The 12,899-nt window shown below is 49.6% G+C and overlaps 1 protein-coding gene across 16 annotated transcripts in view; it reads right to left on the bottom strand.

Annotated features, from left to right (window-relative positions):
• Positions 1 to 12,899, bottom strand: part of CELF2 (CUGBP Elav-like family member 2) — a 510,120-nt gene that overhangs the window by 47,392 nt on the left and 449,829 nt on the right. For all 16 annotated transcript variants that reach the window (XM_045087392.1, XM_045087388.1, XM_045087382.1 and 13 more), the window contains 2 exons: positions 9,829 to 9,987; positions 6,091 to 6,154 (listed from right to left, as the gene is read on the bottom strand). In XM_045087392.1, the coding sequence (XP_044943327.1) occupies positions 6,091 to 6,154; positions 9,829 to 9,987 (223 nt within the window). The remainder of the gene's footprint in view (positions 1 to 6,090; positions 6,155 to 9,828; positions 9,988 to 12,899) is intronic.

The following is a 12,899-nucleotide window of genomic DNA, read 5'->3' on the forward strand; positions in this document are numbered from 1 at the left end:
GAGGAGGGAACCCGAGGCCAGAAACGGCTGTAGCGCCCGCTCCAGACAAAAACCGATGCACAAAGGCTGAGCAAGGAAGCCCAAGGAGCCAGAGGCTCTCCCCGAGCTCCCGGGCTGAGGTGGGACCCAGGCAGGGGCCTAAGGCGGCGGGTCAGGCCCCTCTGCGGGGCTTGCTGTGGCCTGGCCGCGGGGCAGCGAGGCTCCGCTCCCCGGTACATGGCCTTCTGTCCGGTCCCACGGAGGCCCAAGGCTCGTCCTCTCGTGGGTCCCTCCAGGAAGACAGCCTCCTCTGGGGGCTGGGGGCCTTCCAAATGCGGCTGGCACACCCCCTAAGGTGTCCCCAGGCCAAGGCATCTGGACCCTTCCCTGCCAACAGCACGCAAGCCAGGTGGTGGATGTTAGGTTCTTCCTGCCCCTTCCCCGGCTCCCCCAGCCCGGGCGGACATCACACACGCCGTCGGTCCTACTGAGGGCCTGGGGGGCCCACGCTGCTTCCAGAAAAGGCATCTGCCCTGAGTAGGGAAAGCAGCCCCCGGAGCTCTGTGCCTCGACCCTCTCCTGCTTCCACCACCCCAGGCTGTCCGGGGCGCTCTGGCTCTCTGACCACACGCTCTTGCGCGGTCCTCCCTGGGCTCCGGCCCCCTCCGGGCCCAGCCAACACTGGTGGCCCCGGCTGCAGGCCGCCTGGCGCTCTCTGCGGCCCCGTTTTGGTTCTTCCCTGCCGTTTTCTTGTCTCTGGGGTGTGTGAGCCACTCTGTTCCTTCCTCTCTCAGCTCTCTTCTAGATCACCGGCCCTCCGGTCACCCTCTCCGCGGGGCCACTTGGTGATCCCCAAGGGGCACCCGAAGAGCCCGCTGCACCCGGGATCAGCTGTCTCCCCGGCAGAGCAAGAGCTTTCCACCTCACTGAGCCCTCTGCTCCGAGGGGCCCCACGCAAGCCAGGGGCGACAATCTGGGTGACTAGAAATACAAAACATCTAAATACATTTTACGAAATCCCACAGCGTGCCAAGACCAAGATGGTTAAAAAAAAAAAAAAAAATTAGGGGGAATGCAGGCATTCAACTTTTCATTCATTACTTGGGAAAAGAAAAATCCTTCTCCAGACGAAGAAATGATGTACAGAACAGATGTGCAATATGCCTACTTGAAATTTAAGATTTAAAAAAATTATTTATAAGGAGAAGGGCATGAAAATTTAATTTAATGTTCACCTTAGGTAATTTTGTGTCTTATTGTTCATAGCAATTACCATAAATCTGCATATCAATAAGCGAGAACAGATGTCAGTTGTTACAAGTGCTTGCCAATCAGGTCTGTTAAAAAGTGACAGATGGGTGGTTATGGAATGTTCTCATAAGGCCTATTAGCACATTCGCGGAAGGGTCTGCAGCGAGAGAGTGGGAAGCTCTGCTCCAGGAAGGCTTTCTCGAATCCAGAGCCCAGCCCTCACAACCCAGGCGCCGCGGAACATGGACACCAGCTTCTGGAAACATCTCCCGTCCTGTCCTCTTGTCACAGACATTCCAGGACGGCCTTCTGTAGAGGCAGGATCCCACACCCATGTAGGAAGAGGGCGTATGTTGTTTTAAGCAAAGAACGGTGCCCTGTAAACTCTCACTGTGACTTTTAAAACTCAGGCCGGATGTTCTGGAAGAGAATCACTGCCACCATCTTGGACGACGCCAAGTGCAGCCTTTTCCTCTCGTCCATCAACAGATACATTCTTTTTGGTCGTAGCTCCGTGAATCAACAGATGAACTCTTCTTCGTCAGAGCTCTGTAAATCTTTAATTTCTTTAATAACACCTCCACATGCTGGGAAAAAACAAAACAAAACAAAGCTGCCCCAACACCAAACAGCCCGCTCTGAACACACGTGCGATGCCTTCCAGAAGGAAGGGAGGCAGCTTTCCTGGGACTGTTGCTTCTTTCTGCCGCGTTCTGGAGAGCTCTCTGCATTACTGATCTGTGGCTTGGATTCGTGATTTGGCCCGTGAAACCGTGTGCAGGAGAAGGTCACTGCAGTCTGTGTGTCTGTGGACAGACCTCTGCACCTGCTGAGAACAGGTGCACCATGTCTGGGGTGGTCCGGAGCTCGGGGCTCGGATGTGCTGGAAATTTGGACCTGCTGCGTCCCAGCACAGTGACATGGGCAAGTGTGTTCATGACCCTCTAATCCTCGGCGGCCCCCCCACGCCCTTGAAGCAGGACGCCTGTGCTTCCTTGAACTCTGGACGTCAGTCTGTCCAGCGTGTCTCACCGAGTTATTATCTAACATTTCCCACCTCAGTTTTTCAAGTGCAACAGAGTAACGAAGTGCAGGTTTTGTCCGTGGCATGCAGTGAGGATAAACTGTGGTAATTGCAAGGAGCGCTGTTAAAAACGAAACTGTGAAATAGGACCCTTGCTTATTGAATGCGATGCTCTTTTGAGAGGACAGTGGTTATAAAAAAATTATTGACCGAAAAGTCACTTTTCCCTAATTCTTTCTTCAGGGAGAAAAAATAAACCTCCAGACTCTTAGCCCAAGTTTCTGAGATTTCAGAAATTCCTGGGACAAATATCACAGTTGGGTGAGAAACGGACAAGTTTTTCTTAGAGGTTTTAAGCGGCAAAATAAAATCAGTCAAGTTTAAGGACACACAGGCAGTACAGGTGAAAGCATCTGGCTTCTACAGATTTGAGCCTGATCTAGTTTCTGCTCTTAAATTCCATATTCAGTAAAGGTTCCCTTCCATAAAATTATGAAACACATGTGAAGTTCTTTTCAGTTTGAAAGGGAAATGGTCAGTCACTTTGGGGAAACTAGCCGATGCCTCATTCCGTTTTATTGAGACCAATACTTCATGCCTTGTCGAAAATGTTTTTCCTTTTGTGGCTTTATTTTCCGCTCAAAAAGAAAGTGTTTTGCTCATTCAAATGAGACATTTTTAGACTTTAGTGATAAACTTCAATTTCCCGAAGGACAGGCTATTATATATTGAGAGTTGTTCACAAAATATTATTGCTGCTTTCTGGAATGATGTTTCTCTCTCTCTGGTGGTAGTGTTCCGAGCTAGATCACTAAAGTTCGAACTTTACAAGTGGAGTATGTTTTATGCCGTAAGACATAAAAACTGCGTCTGAATCATGTAGGTTCCCATTCGAACTGGGCCCTGATCTCAAGCCCTCAATAAGAATTTGAACCTCGGGTGAGATTTGGGGTAAACGGCCTCTTGGATTTCTTCCTATTGCTTTCACCGGACGCTGCGGGCCATGTGCTTGGCCACATGTTTGATCGTGAACCCACGGTTGCCAAATCCTCGGCAACCCAACCGTGAAGATGCTGTCATTAGCTTACGTAATGTTTTCTCCGCTCAGGAGCTAAGGCCAAGGTCAAATTTCTCCATTGAAAAAATAGGGCGTTTAACTTAAGCTCCCCTGGGAATGTATCCAAAATATCAATTTGTGTTTGTCAATTTATACATGTATTCAGCCGTCCACTCGGAAATAGTCAGTAGCACCTCTCAGCGGAGCCAGGCCGAGCGCCTCTTGGGGCCTGATGGCTTGGGAGCGTTTGGGGAAGGTGGTGAGGAAAGAAGAAAGGGCTTTAGGGTACCCCTTCCATATTTCGTGGGGTATCAGGGAAGCCTCCTTTATTTTTTAAAGATTCACTTACTTATTTTAAGAGAGAGAGAGAAGGGAAGAGTGTGAGAGCCAGCAGGGGGCGGGGCCAGAGGACAAAAGGGAATCTCAAGCAGATCCTGTGCTGAGTGCAGAGCCCAGCGAGGGGCTTGATCTCACGACCCCGAGATCATGACCTGGGATGAAATCAAGGGTCAGATGCTCGATGGACTAAGCCATCTGGGCGTCCCAGGGAAACCTCCTTCAGAGAGGTACTTCTGTTACCATTTCACTTTGTAATGCTGGTCCGGAAGACTGGCAAAGACAGGAGCGAAGTCCTACTTCAGGAGAGGACGAAAGAGCAGGAAGCCTTATAACTTGATTTTATTGGCAGAAAATATATAGAATATATAGTCCAAACCACCGTGCTTCAAATACTCAGGAGGAAGCAGCTGGATTTTCCCTAGGAATGAAGAAACCACCTTTCTGGAAATCACCGAGCAGATGGAGCCCTGACATTGACATCCTTGATACTCGGAGTGTTCAAGGTGATGGTAGATAATGGACCACTCAGCATGTGATTTCACAGCCTGTGCAGTCTTAGTGTGCTGAATTTTATATGTTGAAGGTTCAAGAAAGGGATATTCTGGAAGGCCCAGAGTGCTTACAGACTGCCTTTAAATTAGCCATCTGCTCCATGGACCTTCTAAGGTGACTCCTGGATAGCTTTAGTTTTTAAATGAGCGCACAGAGCATGTAAATGCCACCATCCTGACCTGTGGCTGGCGAGACCGAGGAGCCAGGGCACTGAAAAACGGCAGGGCGCTCTGTCCACCGGGGACGACACGCTCGGCTGTCGCCTCAGGACCCAGTGACCTCTGCATAATTTAACTGGGAGTGGGAGAGCCGGAGGCTTCCTCTAAGGAAAGATCCTAATTTCGGATCTGGGTGGGTCCATACCATTAGAGGGGAAAATAAATGTTGTATTGGTTGAAAATATGACAAATCTTCGTATTTCCTGTAGAGCCATAATCTGGAGATTTTCCCTTGAAAACACAGAGCACTCCCTGAGTATTTTCCACTTTTGTCTCTCCAATTCCCTTTGCAGAACTAAACGTTAACCATTTGCTGTGATCCTTAGATCCAAGGCAAGCCTCCAAAACCGTATTCATAAATATATTGCTGAAGGACTGAACTACTTACCATTTTAACATGTTTTTCCCCCTAGTAAACTGAGAGCAGTATTACAATAAAACACGTTGGCATTGTCATGAGATTTAAAGCCCAATGAATAATTCTGCATTTTTTTTTTTTTAACTGTAGACCAACATATCCTGTCAGACAACAGGTTCCCCTTAGTCTGTGGGGCCACGGGGGAGGGCTGGGCTGGTGATCACGGAGCACACGTGAGGAGGAAGTCCTTCCAGATACATTCAAAGTGAAACAATCAAACAAAACCAAGAATAGTTATTTAGGAAAAAAAAAAAAAAAAGAAATGAGAAAAAAGGTGTTTTCACAGTGACAGGGAAAAAAAAAATCTGGCTTCTATTCTATACCTTCAAGGTTTCATTTCATTGAGTCAGGGTGTCCTTTGTTAAAAACAAATGGCGCTTGATTCTAACATGCCCAAATTCTGTTCTTCTCCTGCCCCCTCACTTCCCGCATCTTTCTGGAACCAAATAAGGGAAGTGCTCCCTCGCTGGCCCTCAGGGCAGGTGGACGGCACCTGTGTTCTGACAGACAGTGCGGGCCACCTTCTCGAGCCCTGCGGAAGTTAGGGTCAGAGCCCAGAAGGTGACGCCTTAGGAGTGACTTTTCACTAATCATCGCACCTGGGTTACTACTGACGCAGCTCATTCTACAAAGAAATCCTTCATGAGCCAGCTTTCAAATCCAGCCCCGCTTTGATTTTCTCAAGAACAAAGATTATACTTGTGCATAAAAGCTTCTCGTGCACAGTTCTGTCAACCGAGGGTACCAAAGTTTAAAAAAAAAGAAAAGAAATGCACCCTGTTAATTGTCTACGGCTACCAGGGGACTGCAAACTGTATCAAAGATAGGCCTGCAATCTTGGCTCTCATTATGGAGGTCAGAATATTTATTGACTGCTTCTTATTAAAATTTCAGCAGCCCGTCAATCATTCTGGCTGCCCTGGATAGAAGCAATCTTGTTGGAAATTCCCCAGCAATCAATCCCATCAAAAAACAAAAATAGCAAAATAGGAAACAACTCTGGAGGTTACGACAGGCTTCGCAGCCCCTTGCCCCCCACCTCCCCGCCCTGGCTGGAGAGGTCTGAGGTGGATGGCAGCTCCCCAGCCCTGGACTCTGACGGTAACACGTGAGTCCGAAGGCCCACAGGGCTGCTCGTGGCTCTCCTGCTCTCTGTTCCCTCTTTCTTCCCTGCTTGTCTTCTTAGCCCTCGGAAGCCACCCAAGTCCAGCCAACAGCACAGTCCAAAGCAAAGACACGCGTCACGACTTACCAGCCATCTGCTGAATGCCACTGAACGCACCCAGGTTGCTGGAGGAGGTGGCTTGCTGTAGAAGCTGCAAAGGGAGGGAGAAGTGGACCGTCAGACCAAAGTGCACACGGGACGAGGAAGCTTCTGGAAGGGGTAGGGGGGAGCTGTCCAGCTCCCTGTGCGTTTATACAGTCGCGTGCTGCTTCCTATTCATGGGCTGTAAATCCATATTCACGTCTAATCTCTATTAAGAAGCACAGACACTGGGGAAACTCAGTACCACTGCTGCCTTAAAACCATCCATTTGGTCTTTTTAACGACAGGTGTTATGTCCATTGAAACTAATGCGGCGTGACTGAGGCGGGCCCCCTGTAGCCTGGTGGTCGCCACGGCGCAGCTCCATCAACCGAGGCCCATCCCTCGGTCTAACAGCTCAGTGGCCTTCGTCCTCCATAGGGAGCGCCTGGCTTCACAGACTCTTGGGACAAGAGAGACATCACCACGATAACTACTCTCTCTCACACACACACGCACACACGCACCTGTGCACGGCTGCCCAAGGACACCTGGGACCACCTGAAGCTGGTCTTCCCTGGTGGGGGGGTGGGTGGGACATATGACTGGCCAGAATTTAGAAGTGTCTGGTGTAAGGTACAATGACACTGGGCGTTGACAGGTAGGTCAGCTGCTTTTCAAAACACAAGATCCCTGCGTTGGCATCTTTCCCTGGTGCACTCGAAAACACATCTCACCCCCCCGAGTCAGCGGGCACCCCAAGATAAAGGCCTGTGCCTACTGTCCTCAAGTGCTCCTTTACTGGTCCAATTCAGCTGAATTAGAGGCTAACTTGGGGGCTGTACTGTTGACCTAGATTTTTTTTTTAAGATTTTATTTATTTATTTGACAGAGAGAGATCACAAGTAGGCAAAGAGGCAGGTAGAGAGAGAGGAGGAAGCAGGCTCCCTGCTGAGTAGAGAGCCTGATGCGGGACTCGATCCCAGGACCCTGAGATCATGACCTGAGCCGAAGGCAGCGGCTTAACCCACTGAGCCACCCAGGCGCCCTGACCTAAATTTTTTGATACCTGCTTTTTGGGAAGGTAGATCAAGACAGACATCGCCGTACAGAGCAGCGAGCATCTAGTTATCCTCGCTCCAAAGTCCTCAGACACCGGGAGGCCCAGGTTCACCAGACTTGTTACTGAGAAATGTGATGATACTACGTGCTCAGGAGGACACGACCGATTTGTGATTTTACAAATAGCTTTGAGAATTTGTTTGGAGCATGGCAGAGCCACACAGAGAGTCCCTCCTCTGGGTCAGCGCGGCAGGAGACTAGCAAGCGAAGTCTACAGCTGGGCAGGACTCAGAAATGGGCTCCATCCAGGGGCCGAGAAGCACCAAGTGGAACAGAATCCAGTGGCCGATCTGGCCCGAGTCTCGGTTACCAGGATGGTAAGGGGGTCAGCAGGGACAGGTCCCAGAGCGACATCTGTCATGTTTACTCATCCCTTTGACTTGCTGAAAGGCGCTGCCGAGGGTTACACATAGACTCAGACACACACACGGGGAACGGCGAGGAGGGAGAAGTTAGGGATTAACTCTTTGCATGGACAGAAATTCCTTATTTTGATTTGATTTCATGGGTTTCCCGTTCTCTGGTGGTTATAAGCCCTTACTCTCTTTCCTCCCAGGTATGTTTAAAAATTAAAGCGAGGTAAAATTAAATTAGCTTTGAAGCTGTTTTGAGGAATTAATAATTCCTACTGAGGTATGTGGAAGTATGTGGGGTGGCCTTGAACTATATCACCCAGGATTCTGTCCACGGATGGCCATTCTCTGGTGGGCCAGAGTCAAAAACCCTTCATCCCACAAGCAGGGGATGCCTAGAAAGCCAAGGGCTCTTCCGACGAAATGGGTCTTCCAACGGAAAGGGACATAATGCACATGGTCAAGAATGGATGAAAGCCCACAGTAGGAGCAAACGTCATTCAGATCATAGAAAAATATGTTTTTATAAATGATGTGGAGATGAATTCTTTTTCAGGGTACGGAACAATGTGCAGCTGTGGTCAAAGAAACACATGCTAGAGACAGTCGTCTGCCGTGGGGCGTGGGAGAGGGGCCGGAAGTTGGGGGACAGGCGCAGGAGTCTGGGTTTTTAGAAACGGTGGAGCAGGAAGCTGGATTCTTAGAAATCATGAAAAGGTGAGCCTGACATCCATCTCGGACACCAATTCTGGTATTCACAAACAGATGGTCTATGAATAAGTGAAAAGCACAAGTTTGGGGCAAACAAATGACTGTTCAGCTCATAAGGCATCAACAAGATTCCTTTCTTGTTTCATTAAATTTCAGACAGAGAGACCAAGAAAACAATACGGCAGAGCAAATCTGGGTTGTTTTTTGTTTTTTGTTTGTTTGGTTTTTTTAAGCAAGACCTCTGATGCAATCGCTCCCGGGGTCTCTGTGGCTAGGACTCAGAAATGGCCAAAAGGCAACGGAAAAGTCAGTCAATGCTCTTACTAACAACGCGAGCGAAGATGGGAGAAGCAGGCGCCGCCTTCGCTGAGCAAACGTGCACTAGGAGGTGTTAACAGCCAGACTGCCCTGAGCACGGCCGGGCGGGCACAGAGAGGAACGGGAGCCACAGCAGAGGGCAGGAGTCCCCGCGCGCCAGCAGCTCGGGCTCGGTGAGGTTGCAAAAGCTCCTGGAGCCTCCTTCCTCGCCTGCACCGGCCCGTTCCCCCGACCTACCCTTCACGGTTGGGGGGCTGTCGTGCAAGCTGTGCAGGCTAATGGACCCCGCGGTCCCGAGGGGGACAGTTCAAGTGCCAAGTGGCAGAATCAGGACAGAACACGCATATACACACACGCACGCGCCCCACACGGGCACACGGGACAGGCCAGGGCACCAGCCCCAAACTCGCGATGCAAATTTACAGTCTTCAGTTGGGGGGGTCCAGCCTGCGGGAGCCGAAGCAGGAGCGCGGGCTAGGGTACCACGGGTTCGTGGGGGTCAACTAGAAACAAATAAACACCTGGACCCCGTTAGCTGCCTCCCGCCTCACGGGCACTGAGGTCAGCACGAGGGCCCCTCCGAGGCTACCCGAGGATCCTGCCACGTCCACGGCGGGGGGTGGGGGGGTCATTGGTCTGTGCGAGGTTTAGCTTGTGCCACGGGAACTGTATTCCACAGCGACACACGGTATTTTACGGGGGGGGGAGGGTTGAAAGAATTGGGTTTATCTGCCCCGAAATAGGATCTCATGTTTGGGTCCCAAACCGATGAAGAAACGTTTGATTTCGTCACTGTGGTTCCACAGGGAAGGGCCAGGACCACCGAATGGCCAGGCCAAGGGGGCTTTGGTGGTGGTCCCGGCGTGGACTGTGCTCACCTCTCCGGCCAGACCGGCCTCGGGGTCGCTAGCCTGTCCTCAAGCGTGCCACCCCCTGTCATGCGAGACGTTACAAGGTCTCGGAAACAGCGGTTGGAAACTTGGCCTCGTGGGTCTTGGCTCAACGGACCTCAGGCCAGAAGGAGTCACGTCCTGATGCTATTCGAGTTAACTCGGACAACTACCGGGCACCGACGCTGATCTCAATCATTTCCCCAGATTCGAAACGGTCCCACCCGGAACTCTTTTGAGAACTTTGTGTGTGTGGGGGGTGGGGGGTGAGGCGCTTTGGGGAGGCCACAGCGGGGACGGCCCCCTCCGCCCTCTCGGGGACCCGGCGCTGGCCCCGGCCGGGCACTTACCGCCAGGTACTGTGGGGTGAGTCCGCCCAGCCCCGTCAGGTTCCCCCAGGTGGCAGTGTTGAGCTGTTGCATCTGCTGGGCCAGCTGCTGCTGGAGGCGCCTTTGCTCCTTGTCCTTCTGAGTGTCCGCGAACTTCACTACGATGGGCGAGGAGCAGCCCTGTGGTCAGACACAGCGGAAAGTGAAGAGGGGGGTTACCGCCTGGCTGAATCCTCCCGTGACACTCAGCACTGGACCTAGCTCTCCCAACTATCTAGGAGCACATGGAACCTTCTGGAAGGATTTTTGTTTGTTTGTTTGTTTGTTTGAATGGCCTGATATTCCTTCTTCTTCTCTGACCAGTACCATCAACCGAAAATTCCAGATACTGCCACTGGTTTCTCGGGGGATCTGGCGGTCGGTGAAGCCAGTTGCTTTCTTGCTCTGCTTATTACACTGCCTCGCCTCCTGTCTTCGCGTGTCTTCCTCCAACCTTCCCAGGACCTCCTTAGAGACAAGAGACCTTATCAACGTTCTTTAATGAAGCTTCATGGTTCGCTTGCCTGCAAGACAGACTTGTCTGTGTGTCTGCCTGTCGGGCGGAGGAGGCGCGGGGGACAGGAAGGAGAGATACCGCGCTGGGAAGGAACACGTCCCTCGTTCTCGTCTTTATTTTTTCCCTCTTTCCATTGCCGGGGCTGCTGTTTTGGACTTTGGAGCGCGGGAGTCGTCCCGACGCAGCAGTAGAGATGGGAGAGGAGGGTTTTGTTTTAGGAAACGTGGATGGGGGAGCAGGAGAGCTTGAGGGCGCAGGCCCGGCCCAGCGGCCCAGGGAGGCCTCTCTCCCTTCTCGAATGTATCTACTCTACCCCCCGTACCCAGGGCTCCCGCACCCCGCCAGTCTCTGCAGCGTATCCTAGTGAAAGCAGCTGTGCGGGACGTGGCAGGAGGCCTCTCCCTGGCTTCTCTCGTCAATGGAGCTCACCGTTCTAGGGGCTTCTCTTCAGTTTCTGTTCCCTTTAAAAGGCAGCGAGTAGGGGCAGTGGGGGAGTGCGTGGCCAAGGGATACAGACTAGAATGAATTCATGTCCGAGATGGAGAAACTCATTAGGGAAACTAAGGGTCTGCGTTTCCAGCAGGAAGACGTCCCTCCCTGAGCGGCTCTGGAACATTCGCCCCTCAGCCAACAGGTGGCAGGAGTTCCTCCCTCCTCACCCTTCCCTCTCTCTTCCTAGGGCTTGCCTACACATCTCATCACCATTAAAGCTGTGGAGGTAAAAAGAAGTCATTCTACCTGGGTGATAAAAAAAAAAAAAAAACTTTCATTGAAACTCAGCATGATAATAGACCTCTCTCTCCCCTCTCAGAAATTTTATATTCCGACTTAAATGAGCTCTCTTTCTCGTTCCCTTCCCCTTGGGTCATTTTTCTTTCTCCTAGAAAACAAACCTGCATGTGCTTTTTTTCTTATCACCTTGAGTAGTTACTGGGGATGTAGCTGTGAGTATGTGTGGCTACCATGTCTGTTAGGAGCAAAATTTTTAAAAAATGTGCGAAAAGCGAGGTGGCTGGTTTCAGTTTGAACTTGCAGCGTCCCGGTCTTCAGCACGTAGCCGTGGCCACAGGACAGAACGTTAAATGTCAGTCAACCGCGTGAAAATAATCTTTCCACCACTTAAAAAAAAAAAAAAATCTATACTTCATTTTTCTTCTTCTGCTCCATATTTCAGCACTTCGTTGCTTGAAAGAGAGCAAAATACTCTGAAGATGGAAATTAGACAGAGGGAGAGTTTTGTATGGAAAGGGCTGTTACTGTTGTGTCTTATTTGTTCCATAAAAAAATCATAGCATCTCCTCCTAAGAGTACCTTGAGTACCTTTACTGTTTTTTTTTTCTTCCTTAAAAAAAAAAAAAAGATAAAGAAGCAAAATATAGGTCCAAAATAACTTGTTTAAGCCGATTGGAGGAAAGTGGAAAAACAGAAAGTATGATATAAAAATTTTTTAAAGAACATGTTCTTTTAAACTTTAACATTCAAATCATTTTGAATTCAAGTTTCTTAGATAATACATCTTGGTTAAAGATGTGAGCCAGAGCCCTGAAAATAACAAAATTAGTTAAAAAAAAAAATCCAACAAACTTCGGTTGTACAACTATAATGTGACTGGCATATGATAAAGTCTTCCATTTAAATGTCAATATTTTTTAAATTCAATGAGAAATTTCAATGTCTGAGGGTCCCTCTGTCTGAGCCTGGGTGTTCCAGATTTAAAAACAAGTTGTACCAAATTTGATTAAAAAAAAAATTACAGATGTCAATACCAAAGGGTCAAGGATTTCCTAAGAATGAATATGCCCGATTCTCTCCTGCAGATTCTTTTCATTCTGAGCCCTATTTTTCTTTGGTTCTGGTTCATACCCAGGTCTGTGCTACGTTCCCGAGCTCTCTCCCTGTGGGAACACAGGAGAACACAGACCAGCGTCCTCTGCAGCTTGACTCAGGGGGCCCTGATGGAGGAACTGGGGTTAGAGCTGAAAGAATTTAGGTTAAAAAATCATCTAAGGTACCAATCACTAAATTACAGGAAATAAAAATGATTACAGAGGCACATGTATGGAAGTTAATAAATACAGGTGAAAACTTTTCTTTTTTTTTTCCTTCCCTAACCATACTTTTTGATCTCCAAACTGAAGGGTGGCTGGGTTTCAGACCGATCCCAATAATGGAGCAGCCGGAGAGAAAGTGGGGGACAAACACAGCATCAAGTGTGACTGCACGTCGTACAAGACTGGATCCCTAGGTATTTCAAATCCTGCTAATTATCTCTTATTGTGGCCGATTTTCACCTGAGCTCGCCTTCAGGTAGGGGGGTGTGAGTGTCTTAAAAATGCATTGCACTGAAAGGAAAACACAGTGATTATATAAGATATGTTAGGAATATCAAAGTCAAAATGAAGCTCAAAAAAGACAATAGGCTTTGCAATGCTGATATCAAAACTCAGAAAAGTACAGGAAACACTTAATGACAAGGCCATGCACACTCCTTGCCCCCCTGGTCCACCCACCTTCCGTCTCACTGTAAAAAAAAATT

The sequence above is a fragment of the Mustela putorius genome, unplaced genomic scaffold (assembly GCF_011764305.1).
Source record: "Mustela putorius furo isolate JIRA1106 unplaced genomic scaffold, ASM1176430v1.1 tig00001130_pilon_pilon_pilon, whole genome shotgun sequence".
Taxonomy (NCBI): domain Eukaryota; kingdom Metazoa; phylum Chordata; class Mammalia; order Carnivora; family Mustelidae; genus Mustela; species Mustela putorius.